Raw genomic sequence first — 26,589 nt, 5'->3', positions numbered from 1 at the left:
TTCCGCGAGGGTATTTTATTTGGGAAATTCTATTGGTAGCTTGTAATTTTACTCTTCACAGCCTACAGCGCATCAAATTTTACACTAATTTTAAAATTTCTATTTTACCCCTCCCACATCCCAGTCATTTTCTTCTCTGACCGCCAACCTCTGGCTCGCCTCTCTTTCTCTCCCCCCACACACAAACACATATATATATATGATTTTATAAACATACATGTTACTAAGTACACAAACACACATACATATATATATATATACACACACACATGTTGTTGGGCCGGCCATGGCGGCCGACCCCCCTTCCACACACACACACACGCACGCACTCTCTCTCTCTCTCTCTCACACATACACACACACATGCGGCCACTATGGCCGACCCAGCTGGTGGGTCGGCTATGGCAGCCAACCCCTCTGGCCAACCCTTCCCCATACACACATACTCTCTCTGTCTCTGTCTCTCTCTCTCTCTCTCCCCCTCCCCCACACGAAAATCATGGCCGCGGCTGCCATGATAGTTGGGGAAACCGTCGTTCCCCGACATGTCCGAGCCGAGGAACGATGGGTTCCTCGACTGCCGACAGTCGGGGAAATGAGCTTTCCCCGACTGCTTTGGGTTCCCCGACTGTTGGCAGTCGGGGGCCTTTTTTTATTTTTTATTTTATTAATTTTTTATTATAATAAAATAAAATTTAAAAATAATACAAATAAATAAATTTTAAATATCTACATTTTAAGTAATTATAATTTTAAATTTTAAATCATCATATTGAATTTTTAATACTTAAAAAAATTTAAAATTAGTTAATTTATCTTATTAAATTACTTAAAGATACATATATCTAAAAATCCTATCATCATTTAAAATAATTTTTTTAAATATATGTATGTTTACCTAATTTAATAAGATAAATTAAGATAAATTAATTGAATTTTTTTCAATTAATTTATCTTATTGAATTAGGTAAAGATACATATATTTTGAAATTTTTTATTTTAAATGATGATAAGATTTTTACATGTGTATCTAAGTAATTCAATAAGATAAATGACTTAATTTTAAATTTTTTTAAGTATTAAAAATTCAACACTTAATTACAATAATTTAAAATTTAAAATTAGTTAAATTATAATTACTTAAAATACAAATATTTAAAATTTATTTATTTGTATTATTTTTTAATTTTATTTTATTATAATAAAAAAATTTAATAAAATAAAAAATAAAAAAAAGCCCCTGACTGCTGGCAACCAGCAATTGGGGAAAGCTCATTTCCTCGGCCCCCAACAGTCGGGGAACCCGTCGTTCCCCGGCTCGGGCCAATCAGGGAACGTTGGGTTCCCCGGCTCGGACCAGTCAGGGAACGACGGGTTCCCCGACTGCTGTCATGGCCGCCGCCATGGTCTTCGTGTGTGGAGGGGAGACAGAGTGTATGTGTGTATGGGGAGGGGGGGTCGGCCATGATGGTCGCATATGTATATATATATGTATGTGTCAGTGTGGCCTGAAGGAAAATATATATATGTTGCGTTTGCGGTAATACTAATGATTCTTTGAATAGTCAATTGTGAGATGCCGTCTGTGCTAAATGTCTTACAACCTAAGAGGTCTCATCTTGGATTCCGTTTAGAATGAGATGACATACATACATACACCACAGTTCATTCAACTTGAGCTTCCAATAATGGCTTAAAATCCACTTGAAAGACTGTTTTAACAAATTTGGCCAGTTGTTTTTCGCAACCTTAATTTGATGGTTGGAATTTTATATCTCTGAAATTTGCATTTGGACTTGCTGATTCTTCTTAATCCTAAGTTGTTCCATCATTATATTTTGCATGATACCGTGAATTAACTAGCCATAACCGTGTGTCTTTAGTCCATAGCATCTCTGCTTGCTGCATGCATAGTTATCTTAATCTTGCCATACTGTCCGTCCGATACTTTATTTTGTTCTCTTGGTACGTTGTCCCTTTCCCCTGTTTAGCAAAATCCTTGAGACGAATATTTGTATTGTAGCCATGATTTGGATTTAGTGTGGGTGTCTATACTAGGTTAGTAGAAATTGAGGTCTTCCTTGCTAGTAACAGGGGGCTATTATTATTGTTCTTCTCCACTGGTAAGGTGGCAGTTAGGATCAGTTTTACCCCCTTGATATTTTATAGTTGCGTTAATTTGTTACCTTTCTACAATCTAATTTAGTGGATTTGAGGATATTATTTTGGTGGATTTACTTTGGATTTATCTCGGTATGTTACTCATTATTTCGAGGGCTTTTAGTCATTAGAAATGCTTCTAGTACTAAGTCTTTTTTAACTTTCAAGAATTTTGAAAGTCTAGCCAGTACAAACTGGGCCAGTGCGAAATTGAACCGTGATGAAGGTCGAAGAGTACGGATTAACATATTGATCATCATAAAATTGTGGGTTAGAGCGAGTTTTAATAAAAGTTGAGGGATGCACAGTGTAATTAACCCGGATAAGAACTTGTTACTTGGCGGCCGGGAAGAATAATTAATGCATTTCAAGCCCATTTGGGGTTCTATTCTAACAGATATTGAAATAAGTAGTAGTGGGGCAGGCATTAATGGCCCAATCCATTTTAGATTATCCTCTTAAATTGATTTGATTGGAGGTATATCAAAATCAAAATAAAATATAAAAAAACTCAGAATCAAATATAAACATATTTATAATTGTGCTAGGAACTAGAATTTGTTAAAGAAAAGACAAAATCAAAAGAAAAGTATCAACCCAACCCAAAGACCAAGAATGAAATTTTCTTAAATATTTTTATTTGTATTCTTTTTATGCGGCATAATATATTTCACTGATGAGTTATGACCATACATTACCAACAAGCCTTCAACATCCATCAAAATAGTTCATAATCACGTGACATAGCAGTAAGAATAAGAATATATATATATATAATTTTCCTTTCAAAATAAAAAACTTCAACTCTGAATCCCCGGACTCTACCCCCCACGAAATATTATTAATATTATCATTGTCGGTGAGCTTACTGATATTAAATTATTAATTAACTATAAGCTTGAAAGGCGGAATCTTATGGTGCCAGAACAGCACTAACATGACCAATCTAACGTCTAGACATTTTTTAATTTGAAATGATACAAGAAGATATGTACACGATTTTTTTTTTTTTTTTTTGCCCTTTCCACGTATCCAACAAATAGCTTACTTCACATGGAGATGGCAGCGTGACACCTAATACCAATTTTTTTTTTTTTTTTTTGGTAGTCCAAACTCATGCTTAACACATGAGGTGAATCACCATTCATCCATCCTTAATAATTTGATCATCTTAGACTCAACTGCTCCCTCTCTTGCAAAAGAGTTTATTATACAGTGATTGGCCCCCCCACCCCCACTTAGCAGCCTTGTTGATTTAGACCATCACATGCATGAACTCCATGATTATATATATGTAATAATTTGGAGTGCTAAAAGACAGAATAATTTCAGAATAAACTTTAGACTACTAATTAGATGGTTGACTATAAGAATAAACCGACTAGGATTTATTTTATTATAAATGATTATATATATAGGTTTATTAATTAGTTGTTCTATATATATGTATCAAAGCTTTTAAAAACTCTCGATTTAATTAGTTACATGCATAAATATTGGTGGTGTTGGAATAAAGCTATGATGTATGATGATTTCATCTTACTTTTAGTGCATATTAAGTGCGAGAACAAAAGCTTTTACAGTTTTAGTGCATATTATTAAGGCGCCATGGTGTTTGGACCAGCCGATTCCTCCGTCGACTATTCGGAAGCGTTCTTCGTTGTTTTTCCTTTTCTCAGCAATTTTCTCGGTGGAATAAATGTCCTTAAGAGAGCTTTCTTTACCTTTACACTTCCATGCATGGAAAAGGACTAATTGCTCCCAAGAAGTTAACTGGTTATAATGATTGAGACTCACCGTTTGCTGCTCAATCAATGTATGGCCCATTCTGGTGGCAGCCTCTCCCTACATAATTAATAGAAGTTGAAAGAAACAGCCTCTAATTAATAATGCCCTTTCAGCCTTCTCTCAACGTTCACTCGGATCGATTGCTCCTTTTTCAATCCATAATTAAACCGTGCTGCTAGAGAAGAAAATTAATTCGACTAACTTAATTTGTTTTAATCTTTGAAGCCCACGGAAGCTGCCTTAACGTGAGTGCCACGTTCTAGAGTCCATTTAGTCACCACTGTGACCACTTCTTTTTCCTTTCTTTACTTAAGTTCCGACATGGAGGGCAGTTAGCAGAAAAATATAAGACTATTGAGGCGGCCGGCCAGTGAGCTCAATGTTCAAATGACATTACATCACTGTCTCTTTCTTGATTGTACAATATTTTGCAGAAAGATTCTCAATCAAAATTGGCTTAACATTACAAGCTATCCGTACTTACCCATGTGTGTGTGTGTGTGTATATATATGCATCTGTGGCTCCATCTTGTATGCAATTCGTATCGTATGAACTTATAATCTCGATCACGAATTAATGGGTCAGCTCAATTTGGTTAAGATAGCCGTTTGGTCGGTCTGTCTTGGCTTGTGTCTCTTCCCTCACTTGTCGTCGGGGAAATTAAGACGAAACTACTACTCCAATGTCTGTCCGAATGTCGAAAACATCGTTCGGAACGCCGTCAGACAGAAGTTTCAACAAACCTTTGTTACTGTCCCGGCGACTCTGCGTCTCTTCTTCCACGATTGCTTCGTCCAGGTAACATCCAATCAATCATAAGTGATTAATTCAAAACCACTTCTATATAAGGAAAATCTTGACATGGGTTTTATTGAAATTATTTTTAAATGACATAGGGTTGTGACGCTTCGGTAATAGTTGCATCTTCTGGGAACAAGAAGGCGGAGAAGGATCACCCGGACAATCTGTCGCTCGCCGGAGACGGATTCGACACCGTGATCAAAGCCAAGGCGGCGGTGGACGCCGTTCCAGGTTGCAGTAATAAGGTGTCATGCGCCGACATTCTCGCCATGGCCACCCGAGATGTGATTGCATTGGTTAATTATCTGCTTCCTTCTTCTCATCGATATATATAATTAATTGATTAATCTGCTAGCCTAATACTAGTGTTATTTTATCGATCATTTTCCATTAGGAAATTAAAACTTGAGCTCGTGGGTGGTTGCAGGCTGGGGGACCTTCGTACGCGGTGGAGCTGGGGAGGTTGGATGGGCTGAGCTCGACGGCGGCGAGCGTAAATGGGAAGCTGCCTCAGCCGACCTTCAACTTGAACCAGCTCGATGCCCTGTTCGCTGCTAATGGCTTAACTCAAACGGACATGATTGCTCTCTCAGGCAAGCCTTTCCCACCCTACCAACACTCGCAAGCTCACACTTTCTCATGGGCCATGGCTCGCGCCCTCGCCTAGGCTCCAAAATTGAAACCGAATCACTCAATGTAGCATTAAGTTTGGTTTGATTTTATAGATCTTATATTTTTAGTGCGTTACAAGTCTAGTTAAAATTTTATGAACTTTATCCCAACTTAATTAAATTAAATTATTTGAGTTTTATTTTACAATTAAGTAGCAAAATTTGAAACTCAAATCAATATTAGATTGTCTTAGAGTTTAAATTTATATAAAACTCAAAAAGAACCCCATTCATTCGGCCACCGCAGCTGTCCTTACTTGAGAGAGGGGGTCTCCTTGTTTGATCTCCTCCTCCTACAATTAGCTGGCACCAATTGCTTGTCAAAATGCATAAATCCTATTCATTCTTTTGTTTGCGAGCTCTCACAGTTGTCCATTGTCCTGCTGTCATCGTTTTCAGCTGCGCATACACTGGGATTTTCTCACTGCGGCAAGTTCGCCAATCGGATATACAATTTCAGCCGCCAGAGCGCGGTGGATCCGACCCTGAACAAAGAATACGCCGCCCAGTTGAAGTCGTTGTGCCCGAAGAATGTGGACCCAAGAATAGCCATAAACATGGATCCAAACACCCCCAACACCTTCGACAATACGTACTTCAAGAATCTCCAGCAGGGGAAGGGCCTCTTCACGTCGGACCAGGTCCTCTTCACCGACCCCAGGTCCAGGCCCACTGTCAATACCTGGGCCCGCAACTCCCCTGCCTTTCAGAAGGCTTTCATCTCCGCTATAACCAAACTGGGCAGGGTAGGAGTCAAGACCGGGTCCCAGGGTAATATCCGACGTGACTGTGCCAGGTTCAATTGATCATTACAAATCGCAAAAAAAGTTTAACCCGAATCCATTTCGCTGGGTTGAAGTAATGAGAAAGAAATTCTTAAGTGTGATGGGCTTGGTGTTGATCCTGTCCTGTAACATGATCTTGTAATAATATAAGGAGTTGATGGTTTGAAATTTGATTCGGATCATATTCATATGTATGCAACCACACTTCAGCCGCCCATTTTTTCCAGATAAGGGTTGAAAACTAAGACTGTCAAGCGAAGTTGTGTGTGGCTTCAGAGTCTTTACCAAACCAACCCAGATGCCAGACGCTGATAAAGACATTTACATTTCTCAAGTCCCAATTCATATTTCATATGGACTTTACTTACAAATAAATGTCATAAATTTAACAGCAAGAAAAATGTCCAGTTCAGCGGCATGAGATTTAGAAAGTGTCAAAGAGAGACTGCTAGAGAGTGTCACGTTTCTGTACAGTTGCACCGAAGGTTCAATCTAGATGCTTGGTGATTGAGTGTTTTGAAATAGTCATGGGCCAATAACGTGTTTTGAAACTTGGCACTGTCAATACATGTGTACATGCCAGGCTGGATTTTCACATCAACGTCCATTTCAATTATGTGGATCTCCCTAAGAGACAAGATAATTTTCAACATGTTTTTCTCTTGACATTTCTTCACATGCCAACCTTGGGAGTTGCCACCCTCATCTTAATCTCTCCGTTCGGGATTCAAGCCTGAACCCAGCAAGGTTGAGTACATTTGGTGCCTATCCAGAGCAAATTGCAGTACCAATGTTTTTGCAACTCACCTCATAAAACTCTTTACCCGAGCCTCGATTGCCATTATAGACCATCAGAAGGGTGCCCTTGATCGAGGATGCCTGCAACGCCTTCACAGCTCGGTCGACAGGGACTTCTCAATCCCTTGCTCGACTAGATATGGACTCCCCCTATCATATGGTGTCAATGCTTCTATTTCCTTGCCTTTGTTGTGCTGAGTTCTCCAACCATTGAGCAATTTCAACAACAGCTTGAGCTAAGATAGGACCTAGGTTTCCCTTTATACAGGACTTCCAGGATTGCCCTAACATGGAGGCCTACAGTATAGCAAGATAACAATAATCAATTTCTTCAGACAACTGTGATCTGTTTAGATAGTCAGCAATTTTTTAGGATGGGACAAGTAGATTTAGTTTAGGTAGTTATCGTTTACTATTTATAGAGCCAACAAACAAGCAAAGACTCTTGAATCAAATTTTTGTTTTAGGAGGTTAGTTTCTTGAATCAAACTTTTGTTTACTTTTGTTTTAGGAGGTTGGTCGCCTTGAATTAAACTACTGCTAACTACACAGCAACAACATATCAAGCCCCATTCTACCATGTGGGTCAGGTATACGGGAGCTATACTATTGTTACTAATTCTCCTTAATTGTCAAGAGATCGTACACAGTATCATAGGCGGGAAGATCAGAGAGGCTGGCAACTTAAAGATCAAGTGGGTGCTTTCAATATCTATGGGTAAGAGACAAATAATGAAGTCCATAAAAGAGATATTCGCTAACGTGAACTATTCCTTCGATCAAATTATGATAACCCCTACCTATGACCACGTTCAAAGTTCATTCAATCAATATAATGATTAACAGAATGATCTTGTAGTGGAATCACAAATCCAAATGCTTCTAAATTAGAAGAGTTAGAATTTTCTTGTTTGATTGTTGGCAATAATCCTGTTGGCTGGGTATTTCAAGCTGAATCTCTCTCTCTCTCTCTCTTTTTTTTTTTTTAATTGCACAATACTCCAAAATAGAAGTGAGTGCATTTGGCATCATCCGGAAGAGATGTGCAATTGCTTTAGCAGTAGAAGTCAAATTTATCCACATCAATACTATATATCTGGATTTATCAAATATGAAAAGATTGACATCTGAAGAGATGAAAGAAGGGACTTCATTACAATTGTGATGGAGAATTTGCACCGAGATACTATTGTTGAAAATTATTTTGTTCTGAGAGTTGTCAAGTTGAAGAAGCTAATGAGCAAGAAGATGCCAAGTTCAATCATAGACAACGTGGATGGACTTGAGGGTAGGGCTGGCAATGAGCCAAGCTACTCGTGAGTTAGCTCAAGACTTGACTCGAAAATTGGCTCAATAAGTTACCTCATGATACAAATGAGCCAAGTTTGAGCTCAAATATTTGACTCATTTAATAAATGAGTGGAGCTTGAGCTACCATTAGCTCGACTCATTTGGCTCACGAACCAGCTCGATATACTTATATATATATATTAATTTTATAAATTTATTATATAAAAAAATATTTATTACTTAATACTCAATAATATAAATATATACTTAATGATTTTATAAATATATTATTTAAATATAAATAAATATATATAACATATATTATTTAAATATATATATAAATAAAAGTAAGGTGATAGTCAATTTCAAACCGAGTTGAGCCGAGCCAGCTCGTAATCATCATCGAGCTAAACTCGAGCTAAAAAAATCAGCTCATATCAGGCTCGAGCCGAGCTATGAGCCAAGCTAAAATCAATCGAGCCGAGCTTGAGGTAGGCCTAGCTCGGCTTATTGCCAACCCTACTTGAGGGTAAGAATAGTTTTAGGAGTAATGGTATCATCTAAATTTATCAATAATAGGTTAGTTTTATTATAATAATTATTGAGATTTCCTTTAATTCAAATATGGATAACACAATCTAAAGTATAATAGAGATAGTAAGTTTTAGATTTCTGACTTATCTAATTTTATCTATAAATAAGTGAATATCTGATTATCAAAATGTGGTGAGAGTTGTGAGACATTAAGTAATGTGAAGCAATTTAAAGAATAGTGAATTCTAATGAGATTGTGAGTCTGCATGTATTGTGACTTTAGGGTTGAGAGTGAGATAGTTTATCGCTTTTGTAATCCCATTATTCACATAGTGAATTTCTATTCCTCCATTTGTGAATGTCAATTTGCCGAGCCATGTATCTATGGGCCCATTTGGTTCACTGGAATTAATAGAAATAGAGGGAATGGGAATGGGAGTGGAAATAGAAAAGGAATGGAATCTATTCCCTTCTCATGTTTGGTATGATAAAAAATGAAATGATTATTCCATCCATTATTATGTTTGATACACTACAACATGGATACAATGGAATAAAAAATTAACTCTATGATAAAAATGTCCTTAGACAAAAAAAATACTAAAATATTATTTTTATTTTCTGGTGTTAATAAAATATTTTTTATTTTTCTGAGTGTTAATCAAATATATTTCTATTTTTGGGTTCTAATAAGATAATATTTTCATTTTTAGTTGTTAAGAAAACATTTTTATTTTTTGGGTGTTAACAAAATATTTTATTTTTTTATTTTTTTGGGGGTTAATAAATATTATTTTTATTTTTTGAGTGTTAATAAAATATTTTTTTAGTTTGCTGGGTGTTAACAAAAATGGAGGGTAAAAAGGTAATTGAAACAATCTTTGATGTAATGGGCTCCAAAATTGCAACCAAACACGCTTTTACCTCACTCCCATTCTCTCTCAAAATTACGTGAGTTAAAAAACAACGCAATGTCAAATTTTTAATCACGTTAAATAGAGTCTATTGCATTCTCCATAACTATATTTCCCATAAATAAAAATAAAAGTATTCCACAGCTTGAACGTTGGAACTTCTTATCACAAAGAAATAATTTTAACATTAGATCACCCTCTTAATTACATTTTCTGTAAAGACATTATAATTTATGTCATATTTAAGAGCTTCTCACCAAATTTTTCTTAATTCTTTTGGCTGTAATGTAAGTTCATGTTAATATAACACTTGTGTATTGGTATTTCTTCTGTTCCTTTTTTTGCTGCTTTCAATAATCAACAAACATGACAAATCATTCTGCTTTATGTTTTACTGGTAATTTTATCAGATTCTACATCAGAAACAACAATATTCAGTCAGTAAATCCAAAAGAATTTACAGAGTTCAATCGTGCTTTACCAAAAGTCACTTCAGCTGTTAGAGGTAAAGGCCACTGAACAACACCGTTAAGAAAAAAAAAAAACTTCAGTTGGACTTCAACTGGAAGGCAAATTAAAAAGACAAAATGAGAATTATTAAAAAAGGGCAAATTAAAATATAATATGTTTAAGACTCATAATACTGTAAATTTTACTTCAACATAATATCATTTATCAGTATCACAGAAGGAATGTCACGAGATTAGTTATTAATTCCCAACAGATGAAACAGCAATGTTTATTGCTTAAATAAATAGTCAATCACAATTAAGATCTATTGTTCAAGAGAATTATTAGCCCAAAGAACACTGATATGCTATTCAAGACTTCAAGTCAATGAGACCAATGTTTGTCGAAATTCAACTGCAAGAACAACAGGACCTGATCAAAAGAAAGCCCCCCAAAGGATAAATTCAATCCGAAAAAAGAATGATCACTTTTAACATAACTTCAGTCTTGATCACTAGCAAAACACTTGGCTTGTAAGACCATAAACCAGCGGAGTTAAATGAAAACCACAAATAAAAACAGAACATTTTGTCAAACGGGAAGGAGCTGCTGCTACCTAGAGGCAGAAGCAGCGACCAATTGAGAAATCCATGATGAGTGTGTCAATTACAAAACGAGGGGAATCAAACCCAAACATCAGCCCCCAAACAAGAAAAAGTTAGTCAATAGTCATGAGTACAGTGCGAGTAAGTGCGTTCCACATTAAGTACACGACCAGATGGCTAATTTTGGTATCTTGGATAATGGAAACAGAAAAGCAATCAAAAGCACACAGATTGCAATACTATCCACCGAGGACTAGATACTTCTATTCAGCATGACAATGATTCCACACAATGTTAGTCCAATCTTAAGCCATTGCTAGTCATTATCCTCTCTTTGCAAATTCAACTATTTTGCAATAACTAACAAGAGTTAACCCATAAGTGTTGCATGTGGTATCTCACAGACCATAATAACTTCCCATCTCCAAATGCAAAGACTCAATAATTTTCAGGAAGCAGGCAAAACTTGAAGCCAGATTTCAAGAAGTCATATTAGGAGAGGAAATTTGATTCAGTTACCATTCGATCTATGGAGGTCTTAACAAGGAATATAGACATGGAATAGATGCAGAAACAGAGCCAAATTGACTCTTAGGAATAATTGAGGCAGATGACAATTTTGAACGTACATAAAATATTATCTCTTAGGAAAAATAATGGGCAAAGTAGCAAGTGTGCTTGTTTTCAAATATCATCATCATCAACAGCACCTTGGTTAGGTCCTAACCAAGTTTAGGTGGCATGGTAATCATAATGTCAATTAACTTCTAAAAGTCACATTCATAATACAAATTTATGCAAAAGAACAATGTGGCAAAATAATACACCTGATGCCCTTCCTAACACAACCCTCTGCCGAGGAAATGTAGTTTCAGCACCATCTTCATATAGAAAAGTTTCGTGAGATGGTGTTGAACAAAAATAATTGATATAGTTATGTTTCATCACATAGTTGATATTGTGATACCAGCCTATACAACATGAAAACACAACTTTCAAAGATGGAAGTTAAAATTGAAGTGAAACCAACAAATTCTTTGTGAAGCACAACAGGCATAGGTATCGATGTGACTCTTGCTGAAGCTTAGATCCTACTGCCTGTGTATATTCCTGTGAGTAGACAGGACCCAAGAAAGAAAAATCAGTCCTTAAAAAAATATGTGCACATATGTGATGTTTCAACAAAAAGAAAAATCCACCACTAAACCAAAATAACTTCTTTAATAAGCAGTTTCCATCAAATTATAGCTTCTTGCTGTAGAGAACAATTACATATAGCAGGCTGACACCTTTTAGATAACATTTATGGGCAAGCCACTCGGAAGTAACATCTATGGACTTCACTGACTTCCTGCCTCTATGCACATCCTTCCCTGTTAAAAATAATTCACCATCTCAAAGGTGAAGTTAGAATACATACTGACCCTATCAACAAAAGTGCATATACAGATTAGGTGATGATGCAGCATATGAAACATGAACAGTGTCTAAATAAGACAGTACTTCCAAAATTGCACTAGATTGTGTAATGGAATGTAAAGCAACAAGACAATTTAGAAATTATAGATAAATACTCATTCTTGAGTTGCTAAATTAAACCGAAGCTGAGTAATTTCTACTTTAAAATTTTGACATTTAAGGACAAGGCTCAGAAAATAAAGAGTGTTGTTCATGGCCTATTAGCATTTACTGCCAACGGTTCTCTTTCTCCATAGCTTCCTCTCTTTTAATATTTAAAGTGAGTCAACTCACAATATTTTAGAATATTTTTTGCAGGTGAATAGCAAAGAGTTCTCATAATCTACATGGTGGTAATAAATCCCTTGCACGTCTTCTAGACAATTTCTAGTATCATAAATTAAAAGCGGTAATGTGGTAATGCCGTAATGTGGTATCAGCAAATGTGAAGGGGTAAGTTGGTACACTAAACAATGAATATCACCAGCAGCAATGCCACTAAATGCCCACATATGAACAACATGGTCAATTCAATAGCATTAGAAAATCCTTTCCACCCTATATCAAGAGGAGAAAATGAAGAATCATGCAAGGAAAAAAGGGCAACTATGAACAGTGTAAAACTTGGGGAAAAGAATGACTGCCACATACTAAACTTTGGATTTACTGTAAAATACTTGATGATTATGAAATGATTTATTCTTATCTAATGTAAATACTACATAAGTAAAAATGCTAAAAGATCATTTACAACATGGCTTCACTCGGAAAAACTGCCCTGATTTATTTTCTTTCTTTTTTATTTTTTTTTCCAATTGACAAGCACCATAAAGCAGTGATAAATGACATACTAGGGCATATGGGAAAAAAAAAATTTGAACAATTCTTAGCTAGTTACCAGCAGAATCTTCGAAGCATTCAAATTTGCATTCAAAACATCAAAACTGTTATATAAGAAAACAAACATGGTGTACATATAGAGAGACCTATAAATCATGCATTTTATTTGGTCCACAGTATTAACCAAACACCATCAAGCCCCCAACCCCGCCCAAAAAAAGAAAAGAAAAACACAATATATCCTAGTTTTTCAATTGACTGCCAATAACCAAAAGCAAAAATTCCACAATATGAAGTATAACTATATTGATCATTTTATATTAATACTATCACACCAGAAATTTAGTAAACTGAATATTCCTGTAATTTAGTAGAGTCTAAGCTAAAGATAAATAGAGTACCAAATAAATTAAATAATTACACAGTACAAAAACATTATCTTAATTTTTCACAATATCTGGCATGAAATATGGCTCTGTATTTATAGATTTCTATTCATAGCCCAGTGTTATTAAGACCCAAGGCACACTAAGGTGCAAAAAGGTGTTGCAGCCTAAGGCGCAAGGCGAGGCGTGGGCTTGATGGAACTAGGCGCATGTTAATTAAAAAACAAATAAAAAAATATATATCCTAGTTGAAGAATAAGGTATAAATAGTTCTAATTCCTAATAACATATTCATAAGCATGTTATCAAGAAAATTAAAAAATTCAACATATATTAATGAAAAGAACAATAAAAAACGTCAAAAGATACAATTTAAAAATCTTTAAGTCAACTTAAATTAAATCTTAAACAATTTATAGGTTTTAAAACTTAATTAAAATTAACTAATTATGCATTTTAAATAATCTAAAAATCATCCTCATCATCAAGATCAAACATTTCCATATTTTCATCATTAGAAGCATCATCTCTAATATCCTCTTCTTCCACATCATCTCCCTCTCCATCTTCATCAAGTTCAAATTTAATTGGAGCATTTGAAGTAGTAGCCTTTTTACCCATTGTCAAATAATTTGAAGTTGAAGCAATAAATATAAACCGTAAACAATAAAAAATTAAATAAAGTAATAAACAGTAAAATAAAAAACTTAAAAAGCAATTAAAAAAGTCCAAGTGCGCTTAAGCCCAAGGTGCCTTGGGCCTAGGCGTGCCTTACTAGTGTGTGCCCGCCTAGAAGCATTCCAGGCGCCCATGGTGCGCCTTGCGCCTAGGCACGCCTTTAATAACACAGTCATAGCCAACCCCAAGCTTGGATAAAGGTGGTGGGTTGTGGTTGCATTTGGTAGTCAACAACTAGCATAAAACTTCTCGTATCAAACAACATTAATTCTAGACAATGAGAATTTAAGAAGACCAAGAAAAAATTGGTGGGAGACTCCTAAGTATGATATGAGCAGTGTTATTAAAGGCGCGCCTAGGCATGCGCCTAGGCGCGCCTTGATACTAGGCGCAAGCCTGGCGCCTAGAACCCGCCCAGGCGGGCGAGATCTGCCCAGGCGCACCTGGGCGCATCCAAGCCCTCAGGCGCAGCCTTGGGCTTAGGCGCCCAAGGCTGCGCCTAGTTTGTTTTAATTGAATTTCAGTTTAATTTAGTTTAAGTTTAGTATTTCTTGCAATATTTTAATCAAATCTAATCTTATTTCAAATTATACCTAAATAAAAGAAAACAATATATTCTGAAAAGCTGAATTCAAAGAGACTTAAAACAGAAGAAATCCCAAAAGTCTGCTGCTGTCCTCTCCTCTCCCTTCTATTCTATTCTCGACTATTCCTCTCCACGGCAGTCACGACACAGCTCCAAGACAACCAGAACTCCTCCCCCCTTCTCAGCTTTCCTCTCCCTCTTCAAACGGACGGCTGCAACGGCATAGCCCTCCTTTCTCGCTCTTCTCTCCTCTCCCTATTCAAACAGATAGGACAAGCTGCACAACCACCCTTCTTGGCTCTCCTCTCCCTCTTCAAACGGACAACACCCTTCTCGGCTATTCTTGCCCTCTTCAAACGGACAACACAGCTATAGCTGCTACACAACTTATCTCCCTTCTTACTCTACTATCTCTTCTTCAAACGGACAGCCGACAACATAGCTATTAGCTACTAGCGGCTAGCCTACTGCATCATCTCCCTTCTCAGCATAGCTATTAGCAACGGGAAACAACAAACATCAAACAAAGGAAACAACAAACGGTTTCCAGGTATGTTCATTGTTGTCTCCTTTCTTTATTTATTTTCTAGTTTCAAGTTACAAGTTTCAACACAAAGGGCAGCAAGCCAGCTGCCAGCAACTGCTGATTTCTTATTGTTGTTGGATATTTATTTGTTCTTGGAAGAGTTATTTTATTACTCCTAAGTTCCTAACAGTTTATTACTATTCTATAAATAGAATAGTGATCAGCAGCTCTTAGTAGCATGAGTTGCATGGCTCCAATGACCCTTAGGCCTTAGCAATTCTGCCAGTTCAATACTGTTCATAAATAGAACAGTGGTCAAGGTCAACTGCATCAGCACTCAACCCCATGAGCTGCATAGCTGCAATGACAAATGACCCTTTGCGGTATTTTTTTTTCCTTAAGATGGTCTTTAGAGTGAGTGGTATTGTTGTTGACATGTTGTGTATCTTGCAGGAATCAAAAATTTAAAATGACATCCAACACTATTGATCCTAATCCTGATAGTAGTTCTGCTGGTAGAAGAAAAGATCCAGCATGGAAATATCATAGTTTGGTAAATCCCAATGACCTTAACACTTTCAAATGTAATTTTTGTGGGAAATTAACCAAAGGAGGTGTATACCGAGCCAAACAGCACCTTGCTGGAGGTTATAGGAATGCTGAAATTTGTTCAAAATGTCCTCCTCATGTTAGAGACGAAATTATAGAGTTTATGTCAAAAAAGAAAGGGAAGAATGACTTTGATGATATGCCAGATTTTGATGATATAGACACACTAGGAGATGATGTTGATGATGAAATGGACGTAGGGGCCTTCCAAAACCGTGGTAAAAGGCCTATGCAAGGACAAGCATCATCTATGCAACAAAAAAAACAAAGGCAACAACAAAGAGGGCCTCTTGATTTGTTTTTATCTGCTAAACCTAAAGTGAGTAGTCAAAAGGATGCAAAAGGAAAGCAAACTACAATAGAAAGTCATGTCAATAAAGAGTTGAGAGAGAATGCATGTGTTTGGTTTAGTAGATGGATGTATGAAGCTGGTATACCATTTAATGCAGTCAATTACCCTAGTTTTAAGCCAATGATGGAGGCTGTTGGGCGAGCTGGTCCGGGAATGAAACCCCCAAGTTTTCATGAGGTTAGAGTACCTTATCTTAAGAAAGAGGTGGAACACACAAAAGAAATTATGAAGAGTCATAGGGAGGAATGGGTAAGATATGGATGTACAATCATGTGTGATGGTTGGAAGGATAAGTGAGATAGGTCTTTACTCAACTTTTTGGTAAATAGTCCGAAAGGGAGTGTGTTTATTGAATCTATTGATACATCTTCCTATGCTAAAGATGGAATGAAACTTTACCAATTGCTTGACCGATTTGTGGAGGAGATAGGAGAAGCAAATGTTGTTCAAGTTGTAACTGCTAATGCTTCAGCGAATGTTCTAGCTGGTAAGTTTTACTTTTACTAATTTATTTTTTTCTTTTTAACTTTTACTGAAATTAAGGACTATTTTTTTCCTTGAATTAATGTCTTGCAGGAGAGTTCTTAATGACTAAGCACAAGAATTTGTATTGGACGCCGTGTGCTGCCCACTGTTTGGACTTGATGTTGGAGGACATTTTTAAAATTCCTAGACTTAAGAGCACATTTCAGAAGGCATGTTCAGTCAATGGGTACCTATATAGCTCTGCACAAGTATTAAATATGATGAGATCATTTACACAAAAAAGAGAGATGCTAAGACCTGGAAAAACAAGGTTTGCCACAGCTTTCCTCACCCTTTCAAGATTTCATAAACAAAAAGCTAATTTGAGGAAGATGTTCACTTCAGAAGAGTGGACTAACTCTAGATTTGCAAAGGAAACACGAGGTAAGCAAGCAGCTCAAACAGTGCTCCAGGAATCATTTTGGAAAAATATTCTTTTTGCTCTCAAGGTGTCTGGGCCTCTTGTCAAGGTGCTTAGAGTAGTGGATAATGAGGACAAACCTGCTATGCCTTATATTTATGAGGCTATGGATAGGGCAAAAGAAGCCATTGCAAAATCTTTTGATGATGAGAGCAAATACGAGAAAATATTTGAAATCATTGATGAGAGATGGAATCTTCAGTTGCATCGTCCTTTACATGCAGCTGAATATTATTTGAATCCAGCATTTTTTTACTCAAATGAAAGTATTAGAGAAGACAACGAGGTTATTGAAGGGTTGTATGCTTGCATAGAGAGGCTGGTTCCCACCGCAGAAGTGCAAGACAAACTTTCAAAGGAGTTGAGCTTTTATAAGAATTCTGAAGGGTTATTTGGCAAACAAATATGTATTAGAGGAAGGAATCAATTATCACCAGGTAACACGGTTTTCTAAATTATCTAATTTAGATTAGAATTAGATCAATAATCTATATTTTTAATTGCTAATTTGTATGTGTTTTTCTCAGTTGAATGGTGGTCTCAATTTGGCACTGGAACCCCTAATTTGCAAAAGTTTGCCATGAAGATTTGTAGTCTCACTTGTAGCTCTTCAGGTTGTGAAAGAAATTGGAGTATCTTTGAGTATGTAAGCATTTCAATCTTATTAGTAATATTAAGTATTAACTAGATGATTTCTTATATCTTTTAACTTACTAATTCTAATTTAATTATTATGGCAGCTTCATAACAAAAAGAGAAACCGATTGGAGCAACGACGTCTTAATGATTTGGTATTTGTGAAGTATAATAGAGCTTTGAGACGTCGCTTCAATTTACGTAAATCAATAGATCCCATTTCCTTGGATGAAATTGATGAAAGTAATGAGTGGTTGCTTGGGACAATTGACCAACTTGATGATTCAGATAATGAACTTGTACATGAGGGCGATGATTTAACATGGGCTGATGTTTTTAGAGCTTCTGGTGTTGAAAAAGCTCACTATGCAACTAGATCAAATGCTCCAACTCTAAATTTGACAAAGAGTAGAAGAAGGGCTACTTCTACTTCAAATGCTCCAATTGAACCTGATGAAGAAGAAGAGGAAGAGAGATATGATGTGGAAGAAGAGGATATTGGAGATGATGTTTCTGATGATGGGAATATGGAAATGTTAGATCTTGATGTTGACAATGAGGATGATTTTTAGATTATCTAATCTTAATTAGGATTTAAGATCTACAAACCTCTTTTGGATTTAATCTAATTTTAGTTAAAGACTTTTCTTACAAATTTTTTGAACTTCCGTGATACTTATATTTTGGTTGCTGAAATATGTTTGGATTTGTTGTGCTGGAATTCACAGGTATGTAACTTGTTTTAATATTTATTTCTCTTAGTAGTTAGCATATGTTGAATTTTTTATTTTTTTTATAACATGCTTGTTAAAATATTATTAGAAGTTAGGACTTATTTTATACTTTTTTCTTTAACTAGGACATATATTTTTATTTTATTTTATTTTTATTAATTTGCGCCTAGTTCCACCAGGCTCACGCCTTGCCTTGCGCCTTGCGCCTCAAGCTCCAAGACCCTTGTGCGCCTTAGTGCGCCTTGCGCCTTTAATAACACTGGATATGAGTTATAAAGGTCTTACAAAAATAAGGCCAAAGATATAAATGATTGGCGAGTTAGAATTCATGTAACGAACCCCACATAGTGGGATTAAGACTTGATATGTTATTGTTGTTGTTTATCTAGTATGAAATATACAAAAGCACAACAAGGATATTTTATTCAAATAATAATAATTAATCATAATCCAACATTAGAAACTTTTGGCAACTCCAATAACATTTTATTAGTGAAGAAGTTAATAAGATGAACAAATTATACAAATTGGGAGAGGCAATGAGCTACTTTTCTGGCTAGATTTTTACAGGAGCCAATACATTTATACTTTACCATGTATGTTGTCCCATTTCAGAAACAATCAGCACTGAGATTATACACATCCTAATTGCTTTGATCCAAAATTTCCATAGCTTTAACCACGTAAACTCTTCAGCATTGTTCATAAAAAATGTGAGGTCAACATCATTGTTAGAATGGTCTCAACTCAAGAATCACAATAACACATTATCTCTGGGATGAAGTTGAAAATATTGTCCCACCAAAATCATGTGCCATTCAATTTGAAGTCATTCTTGATCTGATGCATGCAAGCAAATCTTCTCAAGTTGCACTTGCCAATCTTCTCCTAGCCTCTTGGGATGTGATTCCATTGCAACCCGGAAATCCAACAAGGATGCAAAAATGGGTCTGTTTGCTTTTTGTACATATCTCACAGGATGCATCCTATTTAAACCGAGCATCACCTGATTGCATACCTCACTTGAGTGCTTATTCACAGAAATTGAACCAGCTAATTCCAAACATGGCTTTATCAATCCCTTTAGGTAAACATCCAGACTGTTATTCAACAGGTTAACACAATCCATTGAAATTTTCAAGCCCTCCGTCTCGAACTTCTGCTCCAATCTAGCCTTCAGAGAACTGTTATTCGGCAGCCCACTGCTGTTGAGACAGGAGTCAATATAAAAGGCAGTTGCTGATCCACTACGCAGCACTTTCCTCGTTTCTTTCCCGTTTATGGAGATACCGAGTGGAGCTGTGACAGGGCTTCTACTGTAAATACTAGGGCTTCCAGCAGCTTGTTCAACCTCTTCGCCTTCTTCAACAGAGTTCACTTCAGGAGGTGGCCTGCTACCTAAAGAGAGCAGCTCCACACTTTGCTGTTCCTGAGTTTTAGGAACAGAATCCTCACATTCAATACTGTGGGTCTTCCCATGTGGCCCAAGAGGACTTGGACGATCCCTAAACTTTCTATCCCGAAGATTAGGCGTCCTTCCCTTCCGTGGAGACTGAGGAAACACATCTCTACAGATTGACTGAAGACTACTTCTTTGATGCCCATTTTGCACTTTCAACAAACTGTCTGTTTTGCTCCCTTTAGGTGGGGGAGTCTTACCAGTACATGCATTTTTTATAATTGATTGGATAAGCTGATTATGGAGACAGATGTTCTGTCTCCCAATTGCCAGAATGCAGTGCCTGTCAAACTCTGACTTGCTAATCTTAAAACTCAAGTATTGATTCAAAAGATGAAAGTATTTCTCTGCTTTCTCTTTCCCAAGCTTCCTCTGGATTTGGAGTTTCAATTGTAAAGTGTCTACTCGGGAGGGATGCTGAGCCACCTGCATTTTCATTTTTGAATTTCTCGCTACCATCAGACCTAAAATTCCGAACAAACTCTCAAAGACACCATCACATTGGAGAATCCGTGCACCCACTTCCCGATCCAAAACCCTAATGTATGTCTTTCTATCCCAAGGAAAACTTCAACGAGGAAAGTCCACAGTTACAGCAGAAGCAAACTGCACCATCTCATTCTGTAATAAAATAAACAAAACCCGGATAATAATAATTAAACCTCAAAACAAGCTGATTGGTTTTAATTTACTGATCAATAACCCAAATCGCATCAATCACACACTACATTCAAGCAAACAACCAGCATACGTAAATATACAAAACTTTCGCTACTGAATTCAATATCAGACAAAATAGTCAAAACAAAACAGCAACAGCAATCGAAATCGAAATCGAATCGAGCATTCGGAAACTGCGCGGCCAGAATTCAAGTTCAGGATGAAAGCCCTCGTCTTCGATCAGAGAAGGAAAGCAGCATACGAAAGCCAATTAAACATGGAAACAGTGACAGCATTGGAAGTGAGAAGAGGAACTGACCTGAATCGACGAAACACGGCGCCTAATTGGTCGAAGCTCCGGTGAATTATTCGATCAATTAGCAGTGAGGAGCTGACCTGATTGAGGAGAGAGAGCGATTAGGGCAAGCGAGTGACCCATGGGGAAGGGGAAGGGGAAGGGGTATCGAAGCTTCTTGGTGGAGTCGCGAGGGGGTCAAAGGCGCACGTGCGTATTACGAAGTGCGAGCGAAGTAGAGAGTGAGGAGAGGAGAGGAGCGGTTTGTTCTGTTGAGGTTCTTTTTGGTTTTGGGCGTTCCCCCAAATCCCAATCCCAATCCCAATCCCGATCCAGATCCAGATCCAAATTCAAACCCAATCATGCATTGGATCGGAGCCAACCACCACCCACCCAGTTGCCTTTTGTTCTTTGCTCCGAACCTGACGCCTGTGTTAGCAGGTCCGGCTCCGGCCCACTTTTCCTAAAACCGGTCCAACTTCCCGGCCATGTTTGGATTAGCAGCATACCTCCTTAAACTGCATTTTTATTTATTATACACGTTTATTTTTAGGTAAAAATACACTGAATAATCTTAATTAAATTTAGAGGGTTATCACATTCATTAGTGGCATGATCATGACGTCTACCAAAATAGAGAGTGTTTTCTTAAAAATGGGACACGCACATATTATAATATTGTATATTTTTTTAAGGAATCTTATTTTAGTTCAATTACTTATAAATTCTTTTGAAACATTGTTTAATTAGGGTCATCAACTTCTGATTTTTTCATGGCATGCCTCTACTAATTCACTTCTAATTAATCTGGTGAATTTGGCTCATTCTATATAAGAGAGAGCGCCTTTGGAATGACTATGAGGTTAGGGAGAGTACCATTCACCTTTTTCAAGATTATTCCTTGGTTGCTATTACATGACAGGAATTGGTGCTTTTGATTACTCCTGATATGAAGAATCCCACTTTTTTCTCTAATTTTGTTAATGCATGAATCAATCATTCGAGTAGAGACCCTTGACTTTTATTCTTTGTGGGTGTTGGTGGCTCTGCTTCCTTCACAATTCAATACATCACCATATTCTTCTATTTCCTTCCACGCGGCTTTGGTTGGCTTTGCCATCTTGGTGTAAAAACTTGCTTAGGGACTGCCTCCAACATCATTGTCTTGCCTGCCTTGGTTGGCCCTCCCGCAAGCTTACTTCTGATGATGTTGTTAAATTATAGCATAAAGCTTGTTAGCTAGGCTACAAGTTGTATCCATGATCGTGCATGAGTCATATTGTGGCTATTTTAACTGTACGTACATCCATGCTCTGTTTTTAGTGATGTGGCTGCAACATTAATGGATGTGTAATATGTTACAACACAGTTGGATATCTGATATTTTATTCTGGAAGGGAATTTTTTGGTGGTTATCTCTTTTTTTTTTTTTTTACTATGTCACCATTTGCTTCTGATGACATATATATTACAGTTTTTTTTTTTTTTTTTTGAGTGGCAATAAAAAGTCTTATTAATGGAAAAATATTAGGATGGAATTTTAAATTAGTAAATAATTTTTAAAGAGAGTTGGATATATGAAATTAATAATCCCGGCCCGCTCAAACTCCATTAGAATTTTAAACAAAATATCAGTGTTCATCATCATCGATCGTCATATCATGCCCCACTCCCAATCCCATATTGTTTGGGACATCATAAGACAAAAGAGCAGACTTGAGTGATCGGACATGACAAGACGCCCCTAAGGGGCTGCAAATTGAGGGCTGCACTGCACCTGCAGTCTGAGCTGATCATTGAAGATTCGATCGAATGTCTAACGATAAATAAATATATTCATGAAAACCATTTTAGTACACCGCTGTCCGCTGATATCCTCCTATAATAATAATACTGGTTCTGCTTTCGTTTAATTTTTATTTTGCATAAAAGCTTAATTAGAGATGGGCCTGGAATTGGATGCGAGCCATAACCCTCCTCATATCAATAATATATCCAGCCTAAAACAAATTATATTAAATTAAATGTACAACAAGCTAGCATGGGTGAGACGTCGGCTCTAAGCCCAATTGCCTCTTGATCTCAAATTCGTCCATTGTTGCAGTGGTTTGCTCGATCTTGGGTGTTTTTTTGCAGTTAATTTATTCCAAGGCAAGGCCCTGGATTATCCTATTTTTGGTCTTGTTGGCCTCCTGCTTGCTCTAACCTGAAATTTGCTTATTGTGGATTCCGGTTTAATTAGTTGTTGTTTATGGGCTTTAATTACCTATGATGTATGGATATGGCTAAAAAGGAAAAGAAACCAATCTTGCCTTAGCTTGCAATTGCATGTCCATTAATTAGTATCATCAACGCAGACTTAATCATGATGATCTAGAACAACTAATTAATTAATTATGAAAAGCACGGTCCAGATAAACAGAAGAAAACTAATTAATAGGGGACCTATTCCCTTGTCCAGATTAATTAATTGCTCAATTATATATATATATATATATATATTCTCCCTACTTACAGATTAACTCCAATCAACCAAACTTAACGGTCAAAGGACAGCTCAATCGGCAGCTAAAAGACACTGTACACACACACGGTGCTTAACGACAAGAAATTAAGTTCTGATGCTGCATTTTAATATATGCACGAGAGAGAGAGAGAGAGAGAGAGAGAGACTTTGCTTACCAATTAATCATATATAGTCGGAGAAAGAAGCGATTGATAATCATCTAATTAATTAGTTGAGTAAACAGAATGCATAGGTAATGTACGTAATGCCAAAAACATACACGAATTAAGCTAATACTAGCTAGCTCTATAGCTAGTTGGTTAAGACCCAATTAACTGGCAGGTTTAAACTCCCATATATATATATATATGTATAGTTTAACTTGAAGCCATGAAAGAGTTAGGATCCATCTAATAATTAAATTAGGAAGAAGATTGAGCTGGAATTAATATCCTGTAACAGAATTAAGGATGGATTAATTAATTAGGCACCCAAGCGGTAGCAAAAACAACATTGTGGCCTTTCCAAGTAAGCACAAGATGATCATCTTCTTCCTTCTTCAATCCCCACCCTGCTGCATGCTCATCCAGCATGCTCTTCACCTCCGAAACCGCATCTTCACTGAACGAAATCCCCCTGAAATTTGCGTTTCTCATCCGTTGCACCCACCGGCTTTTTGTCTCCAGTCTCTCCACTCTCGTAATCCCCTCATGGCCAATCACATTCTCAATCTTCCAGCAGATGTCCGCTTCATACCACTGCCTTTGCTTGCTTCCCTGTGGAAGAAAGGTGTCCATTGTATCATAGGGTATCCATAGATAATTGAAAGCCGATCTCAGTCTACACACTAAATTGTTTGATGTAAAGTCTGCATCTTCGTCCACAAGAACTACAATTGCGGGATCTAAGCTTCGGAGCTCCTTGAGAAACATTGTCCGGTAGGACAAGCAGCTGGTCGGAGACATTTCGAACGAGTTTAAGTTTTCTTCTGGAATGTAGTGAAGCATCATGTGACAGTTTACAACCAAGGCCTCGGCGCTGTTTGAGTGTACCAGGCTTTGAACTCGGAGGTGTTCGATTAAGGAAGAGAACCCGTCTGAGAAACTCGAAGGAATCACCCGAAATTCCATTGTTACGTTTCGGGACCTTGCGAAGTTAACCAACTTTGTCCCCAGCTCCTCGTATGAAAGGTCGAGCATCGGCGGGACGTCTTCCGTGGCGCCGGCGACGGTGAGCTTGACGAAGGGCGGGCCCTCCAACCGGCTGGCTATGGCGTCGATTAACGTTGGAATTTGCATACAGTGCGTCAAGCTCAAATCCACTATGTGCACGATCGAGCATCCTTCAACGGCTTCCAGAATCGTGGCATTGGCAGTGGTGAATCCGAACCGGTGCCACGGCGTTAGGTCGACGAAGCTGGCCAGCTCGATGATCGAGAATTTATGGGTGCTGAGAGCGAGGTTGGTGTGGGCGTTGGCCATGGCTGCGAGCATTTTGCACGTGCCGCTCTTGGCGGCGCGGGCTATGAGGGCCCGGAGGAAGCCGCAGGTGAGGCGCTGGTTGGAGTCGCCGTCCGGCTGGGCGATGTTGTTGAGGACCCATAGGATTTGCTGGGCGAGAGTGGCATCGTTGCTTTCGATGGCGTTGGCGCAGTGGACGAGCAGCTGCTCCATGCAATTAGCGTCGCCGAAGCTTCCCAAAGCCTTGGATGTGGGAAAACCCGGCCAGGGCCGAGTGAAAACTACTTGATTCTTGTTCATTGCAAGGCTTGAAAATAATGGAGAAGATGTTTGGTGCAGTGGTATCGGTGGGTTAATCTCAGTGAATTGCATATCGTACATGTGGTGGAGAGAGAAAGGGGGAAGAGGTGGGAATTTCAGAAGAAATTAATCAGAGGGGTGGAGGAGAGGGGAAAGAATGAAAGAGACGAGACCAGTAGTGGTACCTGGCGGGGCATCGAGAAACGATCCGATCCAGCAAAGGAGTTGAGTATCAAAGAAAGTTCCACATATATGTGGATCGAACAGCTCCAGAAATGGACTGTTCAGCTTTTACCCTGATGCCATGCCATATATATTTCGCTGTTTTTCTCAAGGAGAAATAAAGAAGATGACTAATCAGAATTGGGAAAATTCCCTCTTCCCAAAAAACCTTAGTTAAAAGTCAAATTCGATCGAGAAGGAAAGATCCCTTTCAGCAGCAAGTTTCAGGCTTTTTCTGTCGATCAATATATATATATATATATATATATATACATGGGCCGGTTTGCAATATTGAGCTTGCTAGAGTCTGCAGACAAACAGCTGCCTGCCGCTGAAGAAACTAGCTACTTTTCATGGCTACAAAAGAGTCGCATTGCTCTGCTTTTTGCTCAGAGAGAGAGAGGGAGAGAACGATTGACGTGGGTGCGTGTAAGATTATAAGAAGAAGAAGAAGGGAAATTAAGGAGAGAGTGGATTTTGGTGGCATGTGAATTGGATGGCCGGCCGGCCACTGCCAGGAAATTGTCTGGAAGTGGGAGTTGGGATTTTGGCATCTAGTTCAAAGAGAGAATGGACAGAGTTAGTTTTGGCCGACTTGCTCTCTCTCTCACGGTCACGGGATGTTTATCATATCTCAATACATACAATTTCTCATTCTCTCCCAGTTATATAACTCTCTCTCTCTCTCTCTCTCTCTCTCTCATACCTTCAAATCTAGTTGCAGAAATTTTTTGCTTTCCCATTTCTCCCTTCAGGTGGCCTCCACTTTATGCCTCACTAATCGCTTTGCTAATGCCTTAAATTAATAACATCTTCTTCTTATAATTACTACCATTATAACACGTGATTAGTTTAAGGACAAAACATAAAATTTCTTCATTTTTGGACAGTTGCGCTAGTTTTTATTTTAAAAGAAAATTTATATTTTATATGAATAACGTATGTGATTCTAATTATTGAAAAAAAATATTTTTTATTGTTAATAAATATACATATAATAACCAAACCTATTTTACCTACATATTTTCTTTATATCTCCATCCTTACCCTTATTATATTATGAAAATGATATCTTTATAGATTTTTTATGTGAAAATTATGATTTTTTTTTCAATTATATATGAGAACTTGTAATTAGT

General features: G+C 37.4%; 4 protein-coding genes across 6 annotated transcripts; 2 read left to right on the top strand and 2 right to left on the bottom strand.

Moving 5' to 3' along the window:
• Positions 1-4,373: 4,373 nt before the first annotated feature.
• On the top strand, positions 4,374-6,376 carry LOC127803069 (peroxidase 51). Its single transcript, XM_052339087.1, has 4 exons — positions 4,374-4,747; positions 4,846-5,046; positions 5,178-5,343; positions 5,821-6,376. The coding sequence occupies exons 1-4, from the start codon at positions 4,526-4,528 to the stop codon at positions 6,225-6,227; spliced, it is 996 nt and encodes a 331-aa protein (XP_052195047.1). The 5' UTR covers positions 4,374-4,525; the 3' UTR covers positions 6,228-6,376.
• A 1,792-nt stretch (positions 6,377-8,168) lies between these two features.
• On the top strand, positions 8,169-18,386 carry LOC127803722 (uncharacterized). The gene is made up of 9 exons (XM_052340159.1): positions 8,169-8,320; positions 10,153-10,247; positions 15,579-15,654; positions 15,725-16,494; positions 16,615-16,719; positions 16,809-17,615; positions 17,706-17,824; positions 17,919-18,222; positions 18,355-18,386. The coding sequence occupies exons 1-9, from the start codon at positions 8,169-8,171 to the stop codon at positions 18,384-18,386; spliced, it is 2,460 nt and encodes an 819-aa protein (XP_052196119.1).
• On the bottom strand, positions 11,555-21,221 carry LOC127804825 (uncharacterized). Of its 3 annotated transcripts, XR_008023749.1 has the most exons (4): positions 20,987-21,221; positions 19,142-20,628; positions 12,087-12,170; positions 11,565-11,907 (listed from the first exon to the last, which is right to left on the bottom strand). XR_008023749.1 is itself a non-coding variant. In XM_052341855.1 (2 exons), the coding sequence occupies exon 2, from the start codon at positions 20,464-20,466 to the stop codon at positions 19,378-19,380; it is 1,089 nt and encodes a 362-aa protein (XP_052197815.1). In that variant the 5' UTR covers positions 20,467-20,628; positions 20,987-21,221; the 3' UTR covers positions 18,827-19,377. The 3 variants fall into 3 exon arrangements, 1 of the variants encoding a protein (XP_052197815.1); XR_008023748.1 differs by having other exon boundaries at positions 11,555-12,170; XM_052341855.1 differs by lacking the exons at positions 11,565-11,907; positions 12,087-12,170 and having other exon boundaries at positions 18,827-20,628.
• A 2,448-nt stretch (positions 21,222-23,669) lies between these two features.
• Positions 23,670-26,082, bottom strand: LOC127803242 (scarecrow-like protein 32). Its single transcript, XM_052339336.1, has one exon. The coding sequence runs from the start codon at positions 25,307-25,309 to the stop codon at positions 23,948-23,950; it is 1,362 nt and encodes a 453-aa protein (XP_052195296.1). The 5' UTR covers positions 25,310-26,082; the 3' UTR covers positions 23,670-23,947.
• Between the last annotated feature and the right edge of the window lie 507 nt (positions 26,083-26,589).

The sequence above is a fragment of the Diospyros lotus genome, chromosome 6, assembly GCF_014633365.1.
Source record: "Diospyros lotus cultivar Yz01 chromosome 6, ASM1463336v1, whole genome shotgun sequence".
In the NCBI taxonomy this organism is placed as follows: domain Eukaryota; kingdom Viridiplantae; phylum Streptophyta; class Magnoliopsida; order Ericales; family Ebenaceae; genus Diospyros; species Diospyros lotus.
Note: the sequence above shows the minus strand (reverse complement) of the source record. Positions and strands in the feature narration are given on the sequence as shown.